General features: G+C 35.9%; 1 protein-coding gene across 1 annotated transcript; it reads right to left on the bottom strand.

Moving 5' to 3' along the window:
• Positions 1-357: 357 nt before the first annotated feature.
• Positions 358-16,802, bottom strand: LOC105388310. Its single transcript, XM_048622577.1, has 8 exons — positions 16,657-16,802; positions 10,169-10,248; positions 8,338-8,380; positions 6,914-7,548; positions 4,432-4,814; positions 1,486-1,539; positions 1,013-1,135; positions 358-507 (listed from the first exon to the last, which is right to left on the bottom strand). The coding sequence occupies exons 2-8, from the start codon at positions 10,238-10,240 to the stop codon at positions 396-398; spliced, it is 1,422 nt and encodes a 473-aa protein (XP_048478534.1). The 5' UTR covers positions 10,241-10,248; positions 16,657-16,802; the 3' UTR covers positions 358-395.
• Positions 16,803-18,054: the final 1,252 nt, after the last annotated feature.

The following is an 18,054-nucleotide window of genomic DNA, read 5'->3' as shown; positions in this document are numbered from 1 at the left end:
ACGTTACGCCACGACTCACGTTACTGGCTGTTTAAATAACTATATCTACAGTTGACTGCTGGTAAGTAAATATTTATACGATATTGACACCAAATTGACACATAGCAAATTTTAATCTGTCAAAATCCTAAATAAAAGTAACTATCAGTCATCGGTAGAAAGAGCTGTTGAAACTGGCATTTCAAGTCAAATCTTCCTGCTTCAGTATTGCTCTCCCATTTCATGCAAATTGATTAACTCGCAAAACAAAGGTAAAACTATAACAGGAAAATTCAACTATAATGTAGCGAAAATGTCTCCTTCCCACTGTCGTATTGTGTATATGCGTTCGGGCCGTAAGCCCCTGGACTGCTAGTAAGTGTGGAGAACCCATACGCTAGTGCTGAGTGGGGTGCTTATCGGAAGGCCAGGTTGTGGAAGGGCTCGGAGCGCTTGGAGCCGATGGGGAACTGCGACACGTCGATCTCGTCCATGGGGTAGTCCGCGCGTGTTCGCTTCCTGTCGAAACTGGGGAAAAAGTAGTCAATTAACCTTAGCCATGCACTGTTTTGGACAAAGCTTTTATTTATCCTCAAACTTAAAGTCATTGAGGCAAAGCCGAGGATAGAGTTTTTAACTATTCTTTTAAGAGGCCTGAGCCTCCTGATAGCCCGTTTTCTTATTGAACACTCTAAAAAAATGTTTGGTCAATTCCGGGAACGTATTCTTCTTAGCGTCATTAGCGTGTCGGTGACAAACACTGGACCAGTCTGTTTAGTGTCAGTTACTGGCTACCCAGCGTAAGGCTACCTGTCCACCAGTGCGGAGCGGCGTGCGAAGCAAAAATCTTCCAATGAGTGGAGCGCAAATAGCTTGAGCGGAGTTTTTATGCAATTTCATTGGTCAATTTCTCCGCTCCGCACTGGTGGACAAGCCTGGTGGTATTTCTTGAACACAGAATTATGGTGTTCCTTTCGAGATGCCTTCAAATGAGACACTGGAAGGTCGCTGGCTGATGATGAAGTGGACTCACTCGGGGGCGCCCAGGAAGGTGGGTCGGTAGTAGCGCAGGAACCGCTTGGCGTGTGGGAACGGCATCATGGAGTTGTCGATCTCGTCGAACGAACGCTTGTTGGCGAAGCTGTCTAGGCCAGACCTGAGGGTTTACGCACAGATTAACTGTCGATTAAATTGCAATAACAAATTTCGTTTTGGTGATAAGATTTTATTGTCATGGTTAATTAATATCCAAAAATGGCTAAGTAACGCTTGTTTGTAACGTGTCCTGAGTCTCTCCTTTTGGCTTAGAAATACCTACCACTTTAGAAAAAAGGTAAACGCCGTTTAAACTATAGTTTAAAATGTTGATTGCACACAAGAAAAATATGAATACAAACATAATTTCAACAATTTTATCTTTTAATTAATTAACTGTCATTTTAAGTAACTAACTTTTAATTAATTAAATATATGCAAATAAGTAATCATATTTTAGTTTCCACGTACCTGTCAATTTCATCGAAGTTTCTTTTGCCTCTGTCCGATGCCGGTGAATCGAACCTGTATCATTTGAAATAAGCATATAAAGTAAAAACACTACACAAACATTAACTACGGGCTTTACCCGTGCTTTTTATAATTACTTAAGTATTTCAAGCAACTTCATTTTCAAACGTATTCTAATCTGCCGGATCACCAATCGAACATCCGTAAACAAATCATTTTACACGTATTTATAATAAATATTATCTAGTTAAGAAATAGTAATAGTTGGAAGATTAATTACTTAATTGAAGAATACTTATATTGTATTAGTATTCATACATTAGCTCTCAGTATAGTTACGATAATGAATAAATGAGCGATCTTCGAATCAGCCATCATTCGTCATTAATATTAAAAATCCCTTCCGACGAATACTTGTCTCTTTTGTTGACTGTAATCTTAGTAAGATTTCAAAGTTTCGAGCCATAAACAGTAGGTGTATCAACAAAGCTATTACATGCGCCGCCATGACCTAGGCAAGGTTAGTTACAGGCGAGCAAGCACTAGCTTGTTATCCTAGATTAAGGCCTAGCTTTGTGTATCCGAGGGTTTTCGTTACTGATGGCTGTTGTGATATAAGAGAAATATTTAGTTTAGACGGTAGCATTTTATGAGTGGGTGACCCAATAGAAACATTAACCCAACAATTCATCTCATTTTAAAAAATGTGGATGAAATTCAATAAAACGAGTACTTATCGTAAACAACATCTGACCAAATATATGTACCTATAAATTGTGCAGGTATTTAAGTAAACTGAAAGGGGGTCACATAAATTTTGCTCGACCATTTTTGTACTTTCGACATTAGATTATTATCGCCCCGTATTTCCCTTAGATTTTCGATTGCATTTAAAGCGAAGTTACTTTACTTTTTTAATATCCTTTTTGCGATCAGGTAATGTATAGGTAAGTACTTAATATAAATTATGCTATTTTTCATTCTATTTCGGTCCTTCTTGTTGCCCTATCTAATTTAATTTCTGGACTACTGAAAGATGAGCGAGTGTTAATAGCAAAAAAAGCATTATAAATATCACCTTTATTAAACTTTTTCGCATTGAAGTTTGATGTTGCCCTTACCGTGATCGATTCCCAATATGTAAAGTTTCACCTGTATTTAATTAACGGATAGCTTTTTTTTATTAATCGGCACAAGTTTATTTGGATATCCAACCAATCATCCATCATATTTTACGGCAATAACAGTATAATTTTATTACATTGGCTTAACAATTTGAATTAAGTTTAACGAGTACTCTATTCAATTGCTAAACACTTCGTGAATCAATAATGTTATTTAATGAATCGAAGGGTTTATCGCTTCTAGCAAACAGTTTCAGTCAACTTTCGTGATATTAAAGAGTAAACAAAGCAAGCATCAATAGTAAGTTAATATTTTTAAAAGTATTAAAATCTTTGGCTTTTATATCTATTTCAACCTTTTGGGAGTGTCTATTGTTATCAAACAATACAAATTGAAAAGAAACCTTATTTTTTTTATGAAAAGCCCACTTTTTCTAACTAACTAGAATGCTTGACATGATTTGGCCACTTACTCGACGTAAAAAGGCTCACAGTCTACAATCCAATTACTTAGCAATGTTGGTTTAAAAAATATGTAAAGATAATGTAAAATCTAGTTAACTTTTACTATGTTGGTTATTACCTATTACCCATATTTACTAACTTGTGATTTTAATTTTTCATCCAAATTATATGGTTCTATACAATCTATCCGAAGCGTCCGTAGTCGAGCGGGCCTCAGTGATCGTAACTGATCGCTGAGGTTAAGCAACAACTGACACGGTCAGCCATTGGATGGGTGACCAATTTCAAGTGGTGCTTTTCTGGACGCTTCCGTGCTTCGGACGGCACGTTAAGCCGTGGGTCCCGGTTACTGCTTCGGCAGCAGTCGTTAAGCCTAGTCAGAGGCCTTCGGGCAGCTTGAAAACATCTGACAGTCGGGTTGCCCACTTACCCGACAACTCTCTCAGCACAAGCTAGCTTGTGTTGGGGTCCACCAACCCGCACTTGGCCAGCGTGGTGGACTAGGCCTAAACCCTTCCTTCATTGGAAGGTGCCCCAGCAGTGGGGACGTAATGGGTCGTGATGATGATGATACAATCTATACCCTTGATAATTATAATAAAATACACTCACGGGCAATGAAAAAGTTCCAGTGAGAAAAGCAGCACATTATTCTTAAATGAAAAAAAAACTTAATGATGCCTTCTGCAATATCTAACTAAATACATTAAATTTATTGGGACAATTTGGTGTCATAATTTTGTAAGTGGAACTGTTTCTTTGCTCGTGACTGTAAATACGAATGCCTACTTCGATAGTATTGAAGAGTAATGATGTGGCATTACTGTGCAGTGGGGCGGCATGGACGTTGCATGCTGCCCCGCGGGTGTGCAGGAGGGTCACTCTATACTGACGAAAAACGAACGAACGAGAGCTGTCGTGCCATCGACACGTTTAATACAACGAGGAAGAGTTGTTAGTTTTTCGGGATGTAGAGTGACCCCCAGTCGCCACTGGCCAAGGGATTCAGTGAAGGTTCTTGTTCTTTTGCAATGTGGGTATTTCTTCGTATTTTTGATTAAGTGAGATTGAGTTGATTGTTGTAAAGAATGTTGTTTTAGGTCAATTATAATATTTTGTTTAGATCATTTTGTTAACCAAATCCTGATAGTACCTACCCAATTTTTTTCGAATTATTTATTAGCAACTAACTGCGTGAAATTTATCAGTAATCTAGTCAAAGCAGATCAATGTACAAAAACAGAATACGTATCTGCTAAAAGGTAACATAAATATGCTATAACCTATACTCTACCATCACCATCACTTGGGACAGTCGCCCACTGATAAAACCCCCGTCTATACCTTAACCACTTACCCAGGCAACAGATCCCCACTATAGGGGTTGTAGAACAGGAACAGCGTGCGAGCCTCCCGCGCCGGGCGCGCGCGGCCCCCGCCCGCAGGGTCCAGGGTTCGAGTCTTGTGATCTACACGGGTGCAAGTGCAATGAACGGTGAATAGAGGAAGACAGAGACAGGTGTGAAGATGATGTGGAGGTAGAAGATTAGGGTGAGATGTGGGAGTGCGTGATGAAATAACTCTTGTTGTTAGTGGGTTGATGATAGTTTGGTGATGAATCCTAGAGTTGCGAAGAGGGTTTGAAAACAGGTGACAGAATTTATAAATGCTGGCTAAAAGTGTGTATTGATTCATAAAGTATGTACATAAAGGGTGAAAGTAAATGGACGAAGAGAAACATTATGATAAATTGAATTGAAGATAGAGTCGACATTATCAAATAATTAGGAGAAAATCTATGCATACCTGCATCTCTACCACCTCACCGTATTGCAAATTAAAATCTGTTATACAGAGTGATTGGTAAGTCGATGTATTCCTTTAAATGGGTTGTAGTCGAAGGCATTTCCAGTCGATTGAACCCCATAATGCATTATCCGAAAGTCAACCATTTCTGAGTTATTTAAGTATTAAGTTTTTTTTTTATTTTGCCAAAATTTATGTTTAAAAGCAAAATATTTTAAAAACCAACGATTTTTTAAATACTTTTTTAATTGTTTTGCATTGTTGACACCTTAGTCAACTAATCATAATCATTGATTGCGTAATATTTAACTTAATTTAGACACAGTGCTTCAAAATAGATGAAACATTAAGAAAATTTTACGAAAGATGAAAATAAAAAAGCTAATTTAAAAAAGAATTTTATCTGATAATTTTTCAGGCACTACAGCTTTAAAAACATAATCAATTTATAAGCTTTAAAATGAGATATTCAAATCTAAAATCGATTAAGGTATGGCCAAGATATAGCCAAAACAACCGCATAGGCGGGCAAATCTCAGTAGGGAAACAAACAAGATTTTGTTCAAATTTAAAGGTAAAAAGTATTGTAACTGGACTTATCCGAACCGTTTACAAATTATTGTGTTCCAATAGTGCGGTTCCTCAAATGCACTGATCTAGGACAAGGTTGTTTCACCGAAATAATGCTTGTCCGATAACACGGTTAGCCGATTGTAATTTTCAATTATGATTGGTAAAACAAAATAATTCTTCACAACCCGGTTCCATAAAACTACTGTACGACGACGGTTAATTCGCCGAAAACATGATTGGCCTACTGGCCAATGCTACTGCACGTGACAATAGCACTGTTTGACAATGATTGTTTTAAATTTAACGTGTTCAAACACTGTGCCAAATATTTTAGCTGAAAAGTTTCACCGAATAGTGTTATAGGAGATGCAATTTGGTGGTTAAACTGGGCAGTCGAAAAAGCATTCTATCTTTGAACCTATCGTCCTCAAAAAGTACTTTCGGCTAACCATGTTATCGGACAAGCATTATTTCGGTGAAGCAACCTTGTAGTCGATCTGTGCCTTTGAAGGACCGCGCTATCGGAGAACAATAATTAGGAAACGGTTCGGAGCTCTAAAAAGTCCAGTTATAAGACATTTTACCTTGAAATATAAACAAAATGTAGTTTGTTTCCCTACTGAGATTTGCCCGCCTATGCGGTTGTTTTGGCTATATCTTGGTCATACCTTAATCGATTTTAGATTGGAATATGTCATTTTAAAGCTTATAAATTGATTATTTTTTTAAGCTGTAGTGCCTGAAAAATTGTCAGGTAAATTCTTTTTTATATTAGCTTTTTTAATTTCATCTTTCGTAAAATTTTCTTAATATTTCATCTATTTTGAAGCACTGTGTCTAAATTAAGTTAAATATTACGCAATTAATGATTATAATTAGTTGACTAAGGTGTCACCAATGCAAAACAATCAAAAAAACATTAAACAAATCGTTGGATTTTGAAATATTTTGCTTTAAACATAAATTTTGGCAAAATTTAAAAAAAAACTTAAAACTTTAATAACTCAGAAATGGTTGATTTTCGGATAATGCATTATGGGGTTCAATCGACTGGAAATGCCTTCGACTACAACCCATTTAAAGGAATACATCAACTTTCCAATCACCCTGTATAGAATATAACTGTAAAGCTCTTACATTTATACTATATATAGTATTGGAACTTATTAGCTTTAGATGTGAGGCAGATGCTACGGTGGCTAGTTATGGATGGTGACATAAGTTTTTGATGGTAACAGTTCATACATCGCAGGAGCATCAGTAACTGTAATTACATTAAGTTTATTTAATAATAAGGCACAGTGACTGCTAAAGTTTTATTCAGTTTTAAAATATGGATTATCAACACGAACATCAATAAATAAATGAATACTTCTTTATCTGAACTAAAAGTTATCACATTTTGAACTCGATTGTATCGTTAGGATAGTAAATTATATATTTATTTATTAGATTTAAACAAGGCTGTCTCCACCAATGGAGTCAAGTTGGCGGACGAAGTTGCCCCCGCCGATAGAGTCCAGACTACGGACCAAATTGCCCCCGCCAAGCGAGTCGAGGGTTCTCTTGATCAGGTTGGGACCGCCCAGAGCATCCAGGTTCTTCTTCACCAGGTTTCCACCCCCGATGGAGTCCAAGTTCCTCACAAAGTTCCCACCGCCGAGAGAATCGATGAACCGCTTTGGCTTCTGGTAGTCGTCAACGTCTCTGCCGAGCAGGCTGGACCCGCCGATGCCATTTATGTTTCTGCCCAGTAGGGAGGAACCCCCAATCCCGTTGATGTTTCTACCAAGCAAGGATGAGCCTCCGATGCCGTTAATGTTTCTTCCTAACAGCGAGGATCCTCCTATACCGTTGATGTTTCTGCCGAGCAGAGAAGACCCTCCAATCCCATTGATGTTCCTCCCCAAAAGGGATGACCCGCCAATCCCGTTGATGTTTCTGCCAAGAAGGGATGATCCCCCGATACCATTAATGTTTCTTCCTAGCAGACTTGATCCCCCGATCCCGTTGATATTCCGGCCATAGTCCTGGCTATTCTCGTATGCGACTAAGAACCGAAGTAAATCATCCACCTCCTGAGCCTCTATGGCATCTGAAACAATAAGATCCACATTAGCATTTACCCGAATGGAATAACATTCAAATATCATTCGTAAAGCATTTTCACTTACCTCCCGGTATGGTAAAACGGCACAGTGCATATGAGATAAGATTTATTCGTGGTGCGCTGAAAAAACTCGTGAAAAACGTGCATAAGTCCATCACCGTATGCGTTTTTACAATATGGTGCATAATTGTTGAATAAAGTAGGTTTTGAAAGATAGAGTGTGGTTTAGAGTACAAAGAATGTACAGTGCGAATAAATCGGTAAAGTTATAAGTATAGAAAGTAGTTAAATAAACATAATAATTTAATTAAGAGATCACGCTAAATTGATAAACAGGTACCTACATAATATCAAAATTATTAAATAGTTTTGGTGCGAATTAAATGCATTTTGGTAGGTCTAAGTTGTGCAAAATATAATTATTTGGTGAAGAAGATACCTAACGTAGTTTATATTTGAACCGTAGTGTGATTATTTGAAGAAATTTTCGCAGACAAACAGCGAAATGGCAATCGTTTGAAATCGAAATGAAAAATATTCAATTCAAATTATTTTCCTTTATTTTTGGAGTAACACACTATTACACAAGATTTATGCCATTCCGCCATCATACCATATACAAAATACCTACCAAACAAACACATAAAAATATACAGGGTGTTTTCAGAATCAGTCAAAAGATGAAGAATACCAAGTAACCATAACCTGTGGTAAAAGTTGTAATTATTAAAAATAAGTGCATATTTTTTGAATGATTTGATTGCATCAACTTACCGTTTGAGTCGAAGCGATCTCCGTGCCCATTCATTCCTTGTTCCTGTTTGACAAAAAAAAATGCACATAAATATCTCATGAATTTTACTGCAGTAAACAGTATGAAATGTTAACATTTAAAATATCAAATCAATAGATACAGGGGTCGTCGTGACGAAAGACTTGGTTATTTTAATTAAAGCACGATTCCTGTACATTTAGTCTACTGGGTATATATTTTATTGAACTTTATCAGTTACATAATTCATATTCACACAGCATTAGTGTAACTATGCGTTTTTATTCGGCAGTAGCCTATGAAGTTCTTTGGTTGAACTAGTTTGCACACATAACTAGGTATAACACAAACACAAAACAACTTATGTATAATCATGTAAAATGGACTGCTGTTTGAATGCACCTTATCATTCGATACCACAGAATGCGAACAGCTGGAGGTTTACTCTAGCTTAACAAAAAACGATCGAACGAGAGCAGTGACGCATTCGGTGCGTTAAAAACAACGAGATAAATGTACTTAGTAGTAATAGAAATAGAATTATTTATTTGTGAAACATAGGTTTTACAGGTTGGTGGGCGTACGCTATGTTCTGTCCTATAATAATATTTTATGTTTTTAAATATAGACAATATTAAAGTAGACGGTAGTTTTTATCACGACAGCGCTACGAAAGTTCTAAACTAGAACGACCCATATGTTTGGTCTGAGCGCAAACAAAAACTGTATTGAAATTTCACAGATTAAATCCACCACAGCGGGCCACGTTGTTTAAAAAATAATTTTCCGAACAAAAATATTTGTGCGATGAATTGCCAATTTGGAGTTTATAAGTATGAAAGTAAGTTTGTTTGTTTCTCCTTCATTCAATGTCAACGAAATGAAGGCTTTATGTTGCAGTTTCTATACGAAGGCTCTAAGCGCCAAGACAGTATATGTGCCCGACATTAAAACCTATTTCATTTGATAAAATTCCCAGTTTTTTTTAAAATACAAGTTGATGAGTAGGTTCCAAAGTGCTGTAGGTGACCAATATTTCAGAATTCCAGACTAACACACGCGCAAGAGTTTAAGTAGTTTAAAATAAATTAATCCAATCTCTTAATTAAAATTTATTTTATATTTTCTGGTTCCCACAACGCGGTATTTACACAAATTGTTAAAATAATACTCATTCAATTAGCATTAAAATGAAATCTATAAAATGACGCTTTATGTTTAATTAACTTAGGTGGTATTTAAAAGAATCCAATTTAAAATTTGCGGTGGGCGAGCGACAGTTTCTATGATTGGAGGATTTATTTGTTATTAATTTCACTGAGCTCCTGATCACTGGTATGCATGAATAATTTTATATGTTTATTCCCACTAGTTGATTTAAAGAATACACTCTTATTTACTCCTCTCACTAAAATAGTAGTACATTTTAAATACAGGTTGTTTTAGCCATTGTTATCTGAACCTATGATGCTTCGCAACTAGCTACTACGACAAACATTGCTACGAAAAGACTACGACGTAGTGCTGCTACGAGCGTGCTACGGCGTGGCGTAGCGGTGCTACGAAAGTGCTACGGCGGGACGTAGCAGCACTAGAAAGCCCAAAGGCATTTGTTTGTACCATAGAACAACGCGGACTCGGGTGTGTTTGATCTATGAAGTAGTTTGAAATGAAGCCATTCGTGTAATAAACTACCCTAACGATTAGAACTATTGCATTTAACCAATATCGGGCGCTTTAGGGAAACTATAACTCTGTGACCATTTAAAAGAAATAACCGCGTTTAACGGGTGTTAATTAGTTTTCTAATTAAAGATAGTGAAGAATGCTGACCTGATGCGAGTCGGCGCCGCAGCCGGCCAGCAGCGCGGCGGCCAGGACCAGGAGTGTGCCGGCGGCCCTCATTACTGCACCTGCACACAGAAACAACCCTTATTACTATAATAGTACGGCCAGCTCACCCTGGACATCTCATCAAAGAACCCTTCGCCACTGGTGTCGACCGAATTTGTCGTCATGGTGTTAGATCATGGGCCTGTTTCAATATTTCCTGCATGTGGGATAAAATACACGCTGTTACTATCTAAGAGGACATATTGATGGAGTGGAGGAAAAAAGAGACAAAGCGTATAATCCGTATGTATCCGAGCCTGAAGGAATTTTTTGGATGCAATAGTGCTCTGACATCTCCGTTGTCGGGGGAGCAATTATGGCTATTCGTCTAAGAGACATTTTGTAGTAATTAGTAAATATGTAATGTGTTTATAATAGGGTGACATGGTCACTATATGTACCAAACCCTCAAAATAAAGATTTCAAAAAAAAATATCTAAAAAATTATTACAGAGTGTCAGCAAAATCATCTTTTATCCCACAGGTAGCCATTATCCAGATATTGTGAAATAGGCTCTTAGCCTTACCAGTTTGAAGTAGCTTAGAAGAGCCTTCTTGTAAGTAATGATATGCCTAACAGACACATGAATAAATAAAGTGGGAGTAGGTATTCAAACACAGGCTTGGAACTCAAACAAGATTTTGATCGAGTTAAATATGTAGGATATATCGACTTAATTTGCATTGTTTATAAATGCTAACTTTGTATTCAAAAGTACAATAAATGCAGTGTCGTTCAAGTGTATCAAATTCAATATCATTTAAAAACGATACTTAGTTCGAAGGAAACATCTAGTACAGTACAAAGACTTGATCTTTTAGCACCTATATATTCGTTCTCCCATGCCTCATAATAATAAAGTTTAGACCAGGATATACTGTAGTCATGGGCTACACATCAGTATATGTTTCGTCAGTGGCTGCATTGCAATTTGGCCATTCTCCTTTGAGATTTTACCGTGCACATAAACACAAGGTATGACCTGACTGGATCAAAAATGAATAGGGACTATACATATAAAGTTTAAAGCGGTCGGCTTACCAATGCTCAAGGCAATTTGAACTTTATTACACTCGTAACATTGCAATAGAAAACACTATTCCCAATGGCACTAAACACTGTGTGTTTTATAAAATTGTTAGGGTGCTTTTCCACCAGAGATGGAGATGGATTAGTTGCATGGTGAGTTAGATATTCACCAATCAAATTGATCCACATAGCATAGCAATGGTAAAACAGATTTTTCTTTCACAATATTACCATCGCACGATAGATGCATAGCATATCTCTGGTGAAAAAGCACCCTGTTAAAGGTTCTCAAATATTCTCTCTCTACGATTACGATACGATATACGATTCGAAAGGTACACGTAATCATATAATATTAGATAGCTCCTGTTTATTAATCGAATAAATAACTTCATTTGATTTATGATTCATTCCTTTCTCTTAGGATCAAACTTATCTGTTTAGCTGACTATTTACATTTGCTATTAACTAGGTATTATTAATCACTTGCGATGGAGAGTCACTGTGAGAAACTCTCTGCCCCATATAGGGGACATAGGACAAAGTCAAGTAAGTCACCATTTTTAGGGTTCCGTAGCCAAAATGGCAAAAACGGAACCCTTATAGTTTCGTCATGTCCGTCTGTCCGTCTGTCCGTCTGTCCGTCTGTCACAGCCGATTTACTCGGAAACTATAAGTACTACAGTGATGAAATTTGATGGGAATATGTGTTGTATGAACCGCTACAAAAATATGACACTAAATAGTAAAAAAAAGAATTGGGGGTGGGGCCCCCCATACATGTAACTGAGGGATGAAATTTTTTTTTTCGATGTACATACCCGTGTGGGGTATCAATGGAAAGGTCTTTTAAAATGATATAAAGTTTTCTTAAAAACATTTTTCTTAAAGTGAACGGTTTTTGAGATATCAGCTCTCAAAGTCGTAAAAAGTATGTCCCCCCCCCTCTATTTTTATAACTACGGGGTATAAAATTCTAAAAAAAATAGAGGTGATGCATGCTAATTAAATCTTTCAACGATTTTTGGTTTGATCAAAGTATCTCTTATAGTTTTTGAGATAGGTTGATTTAACTGTAATTTTGCTGCTACGGAACCCTTTGTGCGCGAGCCCGACTCACACTTGGCCGGTTTTATTTGGATACTGTGGGTGTACAATGTACAATGTACAATGTGTAAGCGTTTTACTTGTACAATATCACACATTAGCACTACTCAGGAATGTTACCATGCGCTACATTTATGGGGAATGTGGAGTTGCTATAGTCCACTTTTTTCGAGAAAGATACTCAAAATGCGTTTTTATTATTAACTGTGACAACGTTGTTTCTTTTCCCACTCCCGGCCACACCACCTATTTTACTTTTACTCATTCCAACATGACTTACCCTTAATAAATTCAGTCAGATAAATTTCCTTCAAACAATTTTACATCGAGGTCGTTTTGTACTAAAATAGCAATAACTTTTTAGGGTTCCGTAGCCAAAATGGCAAAAACGGAACCCTTATAGTTTCGTCATGTCCGTCTGTCCGTCTGTCCGTCTGTCCGTCTGTCACAGCCGATTTACTCGGAAACTATAAGTACTACAGTGATGAAATTTGATGGGAATATGTGTTGTATGAACCGCTACAAAAATATGACACTAAATAGTAAAAAAAAGAATTGGGGGTGGGGCCCCCCATACATGTAACTGAGGGATGAAATTTTTTTTTTCGATGTACATACCCGAGTGGGGTATCAATGGAAAGGTCTTTTAAAATGATATAAAGTTTTCTTAAAAACATTTTTCTTAAAGTGAACGGTTTTTGAGATATCAGCTCTCAAAGTCGTAAAAAGTATGTCCCCCCCCCTCTATTTTTATAACTACGGGGTATAAAATTCTAAAAAAAATAGAGGTGATGCATGCTAATTAACTCTTTCAACGATTTTTGGTTTGATCAAAGTATCTCTTATAGTTTTTGAGATAGGTTGATTTAACTACGGAACCCTTTGTGCGCGAGCCCGACTCGCACTTGGCCGGTTTTTTTTATTTTATTTTCTGGTCTAAATCTAAACGCATTTTTTTATTGAACCATGGACACATATTTTATGTATTGGGAAAGGCAAGCAATTTCGATTGGATAAATGTTCTAAGCTCTAAATTCGTATTGGTACATTGAATTTCATAATAAATTCTTGACTAATTATCTGGTTAATTTCCTCACTCCTACGAGGCACACTTTACCTAATTCGCTAAAGCAATTAAGTATAGACGCTTAGAATAAATTAATTTTCAAGAAAGCTCTCAGTATGCAATATGCTTTCGCGATGAATTGTTTATTCCTTTGAATAAAATGATAAAATGCAAATAAAAGATAGATCCTTGTATCGTAAATCAAGTTATTGTGCGAGTGTTCCATTTATGAAGTCCCATATGACGAGCTATTGTAAGTTTTAAATGCAGGACTGTAAGGGTATTTCTAGGGGACGTATTATGTGAAACGTGGTGTATGTTTTAGTGGCAGGCAATGACGAGTGTTACGACCGCGATCTCTCCGTCGGAAGTATGAGCGACCTTTATTAATATTATATAGAGTGATTTTTTTAGGATTATGGTCTCAAATCAAATATTTATTAGTCTATTGATTTGATTAATTATCATCAAATAATATTTGTTGTAGTTTTGTTAAGATTAGAATGTAAACAAGATACTACCTTCAACACAGACAGACGTGGGTCATTATAAGAAAAAAAAATTGAAACAAGAAAACTTAAGCAGTCGCTACATAATGAATATATGAACTAGATGTGTCCTAGACTCGTCAATGAAGAGGCACACGTTAGCATGCAAAAGTATTGTAATTTTTTTTAAAAGCTTTTTTATAAATGAATATTTTTGGCAATAAAATATTTGTTACTTCTATTCTAAAATTTGTAGGTAAGTTTCCATGTGCCGCAGGCCTTTTCATGTGTTTGATTTTAATTTATCATATGCATACAATAAACATTAACCGTTTTTTATAGAGTCACTTGATGTCTGTATTGTTATTTTATATATATTTTTATGTACACATGAAGCCAACGTGGCACCAGCTTTAAAAAAAAACACATAGGAATGTTACACTTACGATAGTTCTAAGGTTTTTCACAATGCCTAATAATTTTAAACAGTGCGCATATTTACAGTCTAGTATTGTATATACCTATTTAAAATAATATAGGTAGCAGCGCAACTTTATATGACGTAACACGCTGTGAAATTATATGAATAGGAGATTCATTGATCATGTCTCTATATGACTATAATTACGTTTGATTTGTTCTATTTTAAGCGAAATATTAACAAAATTATCCTCATTATTATTTGCACGTGGCTTCTTTACAGGAAGGTTTGTTATAAGTATTATTAAGTTCGATGAAAAAGGAGTCGCAACTCTAAAACTGATGCAAAGTGTCACAAAGTTCAAAAGTTCTTTATATTATGTTTATTTTTTATTCGTGCTACTAATTAACCAATAATGAAAACATGTTTAACAAGAATATGATTATTAATACAAATTTTAAGTTTTATATTAGTTTAGTAATTTATTATTATATTAGTTTATTATACATATTATTATTATATTAGTTTATTATTATTATATTAGTTTAGTAATATGGTTTTAACCTTGTTTTTATCTGAGATGAGATGGGAGGGGTATTTTTCAGATAGATATTATATTTACATTAGTCTATTGTTTTGTCCCGGATTTAACACCGGTAGGTATATTGAAGTAAAACAGATATCTTAAAAAAAGTTAAATAGTTTATAAATCAAGGGGCAACAGTTTTGTGTAAGAACTACAGTACTTAAATTGAAATATTTTATAAGTTTATTTTATTATACCTATTATAAGTTTGATTATGTTGACTCGATATGAATATGTTCCAATTCTGTCAATCGTACTTGTCACTCAGAAAAAGCTGAATATTTCACACATTCGTTTTGAATTACCATATTATTGTCGTTGTCAAAACAAGATATCATTTGAGCCTCCATTCGTTATTCGGATCATTGGTTTTGTTATAATACAAATTGAAATTCAAAGAATATGAATTGAACTATCGGTGTGTGCAGCACCAGCTCCTGATAAAATAATAAAACAGTCAAAGATGAACTTTTAAAGTACTTTAATGGATTTAATAATTGATATAAAAGTAAGAAAGATTTGTATGTGTACCATGAAAAAAATAACATAATTCAGGATACATGCAATTGAATTGTAAGGCTAATTGAAAAATACATACATAGAAATTCTTGTGGATAACCATCAATAGCGAAATTAAGTATTCGACCTAAATGTAGTATAATAAAATATGAAACACTAAATCAAATATGATGTGACCTAACCATTCATGCCTCCTTAACTTTGTGTGCCGCAAATCCCGCACATATGGTTTAGACGCCCATAGGTGCAGTGGTCAGAACCTACATAAGTAATATGTAAAAAGGTTTGATTAGCAACCGGTGCTGATATGACTAAGTATAAACTTTTAGTTTCGCTCTTCGTTACACGATACGAAATGAAAAGGTTTTCCGCCGATATGTTTCTTAATTGCTTGTTCAGTTTCACTATTGTGATAGATGAGGATTTAATTTACGAGATGATTTGTAAAGAATGTATCAACCTAACTAGGTAGTTTATGAATTTGTAGGTAAGTAATTTAAATGGAAATAAATTTAAAATTTAGTCCTGTTATTACATAATTATCTGTGAAGTTTAATTTATATTTCAACCCAATTTCATACTTTTAAAATACTCGCGTTGAATATTCAAAAGATTCGCAGCTTGTGTTGAACCCGCCATATTTGTGTGTTAGTTCTAGTTTAAGTAAGTAAGTTTGAAACTGTACCAAAGTACGCTTCAAACAAAATTGATTAAACGATTCTTTGAACTAACTACTTATCGTAAAAACTTACTTTTAAAAACAAATACACAACTTGTTGAATAAAAATACTAAAATAGTGAGTGTTCTACTTATTTTCTCCTTCTTTCATGAAAAACTGGTAGTTCTTACATAGTTTCTCAGTTTTATCTGGGAAAGTTAGGTAAATAGTTTACTTTCCTATCCCGAAAATCCAACTGCAAAATTTTTCAAGGTAAAAGGAAACTTGCGGTTAAAAACCAGTTCTTTATATTTTTTCGTATAATAAAAGTCTAGGTACATAACATAGTAACGGCCATACCTACTATATTATTAATGTAAATATTCAATGCTATTAACTTATGCTCAGTATTTATATTTTTAAAGTACCGGTTTAACTTAAAACAAAAGTGTTTAAACTTAAAAAAAGTTTGTTTAACATTTCAACAACACCCTGGCCGAAAACAAAGTTTTCACAAAAATAAAAAGTGCCAAGTATAAATAGTGGACCAACCTGTAGCGTGTATGGACTTGGGCGGCGAAGGGCGGGCGAGGCGAGCGGCGACTGCTGAGTGTCTTGTGGCGGAGGCTCCGGGCGCGCGCTTATATGCGCCCTGGCGATGGGCGGGCGGCTCGCTGGGCGGGCCCACGGACGCTGCCGGGCCGTGCCGCTACCGTGCGGGCAACTGAACACTCTTTAAGTTCTCAACAACACGATTTATTATGTTGTTTATATAAATACAATAATGATTACGTTTGGCAGGGCTCGTGACTAGTTGCACTATCATTTCATTTCTTTGCCAGAGCTGAAGAAGTAGAAAAATCTGTTTTTTAGATGAACATACGATTACTTACTCGAAAAAAGCTTAAGTTGCATCGATTCATTATTTTATTCGTGGTCCTGATGAAATATAACTGTGATTTATGTGTGTATATATTATGTTATGTGCGATTTATATCACAATTATAAATAAAGTGTATTATAGGAAGTGCCCGAGCGTCCTTCACTTAGCTTGTTAGCGGATGCACGGAACAAATTGACCACTGAAGCTCTGAAAAGATACCTGAATACTGTGTGCACTTGGATATATTGAAGAGTGCATATTGATTGCTCAAATAACGATGTAACGAATAAAAAAAATCGGGGTTCAACAAAAGGATTTCGTTATAAGTTTCACGAAACTTCTGAATGATAATAATTATAACGCAGATGAGCGAAGATAACAGTAATAATTTTTTTTCTGTCTATATTATTATTGTACCATTTACTAGTTATATTAACGTATCATATCATGGACTTATTTTTCTACCAGTCAACCTGCAAGAGGTCAAGGGAGTAGAAGGAAATGGCAAAACTAGTACTTGTTCTACTGTTACCTCTACGATTCCGAAGTTATGCAGTAAATAGTTTTCTAATCACCCAATAAGTAAGTTCAAATTAGTGCTTTAAGGTATCAATTGGCCGCCGAAGACATGAGGTTACAGCAGACGACGTCTCGCAACATCACTATTCTATGTATTTCTAAAGATGAGTCGTCGATAATCATGGATGTCGCTGGCCGCCAAATGAATCCAATAAAAAGACATAAAATTCACCAGAAATTGCGACTTGCTGCAGTCTAATGTAGTACCTTATATAGGCACCTGTGCGAGGTAAGCATTGAAGGTAAGCGTCCAACTTCGGTATCTTACGTATTGGACCAAACGGATTTTCATAAATGTATAGATGAAGTGGATGCACTTGTGTTAATTTCTTTACAAAGAAAACTGAATGCTTTGCGTCCATTGCGTACGATGCCGAAACGTTGTCGCTTGCCTTTATCCGAAGATTTTCATTCCCTTTTTGCCTGAACAGCCGCGTTGTTCAGGCATACACTGAGCGCTCACGTGCACGTCGCAAGCACCGGCCATT

The sequence above is a fragment of the Plutella xylostella genome, chromosome 8 (genome assembly GCF_932276165.1).
Source record: "Plutella xylostella chromosome 8, ilPluXylo3.1, whole genome shotgun sequence".
Classification (NCBI taxonomy): domain Eukaryota; kingdom Metazoa; phylum Arthropoda; class Insecta; order Lepidoptera; family Plutellidae; genus Plutella; species Plutella xylostella.
The sequence above is the reverse complement of the archived record's forward strand: the minus strand, read 5'-3'. Positions and strand labels throughout refer to the sequence as shown.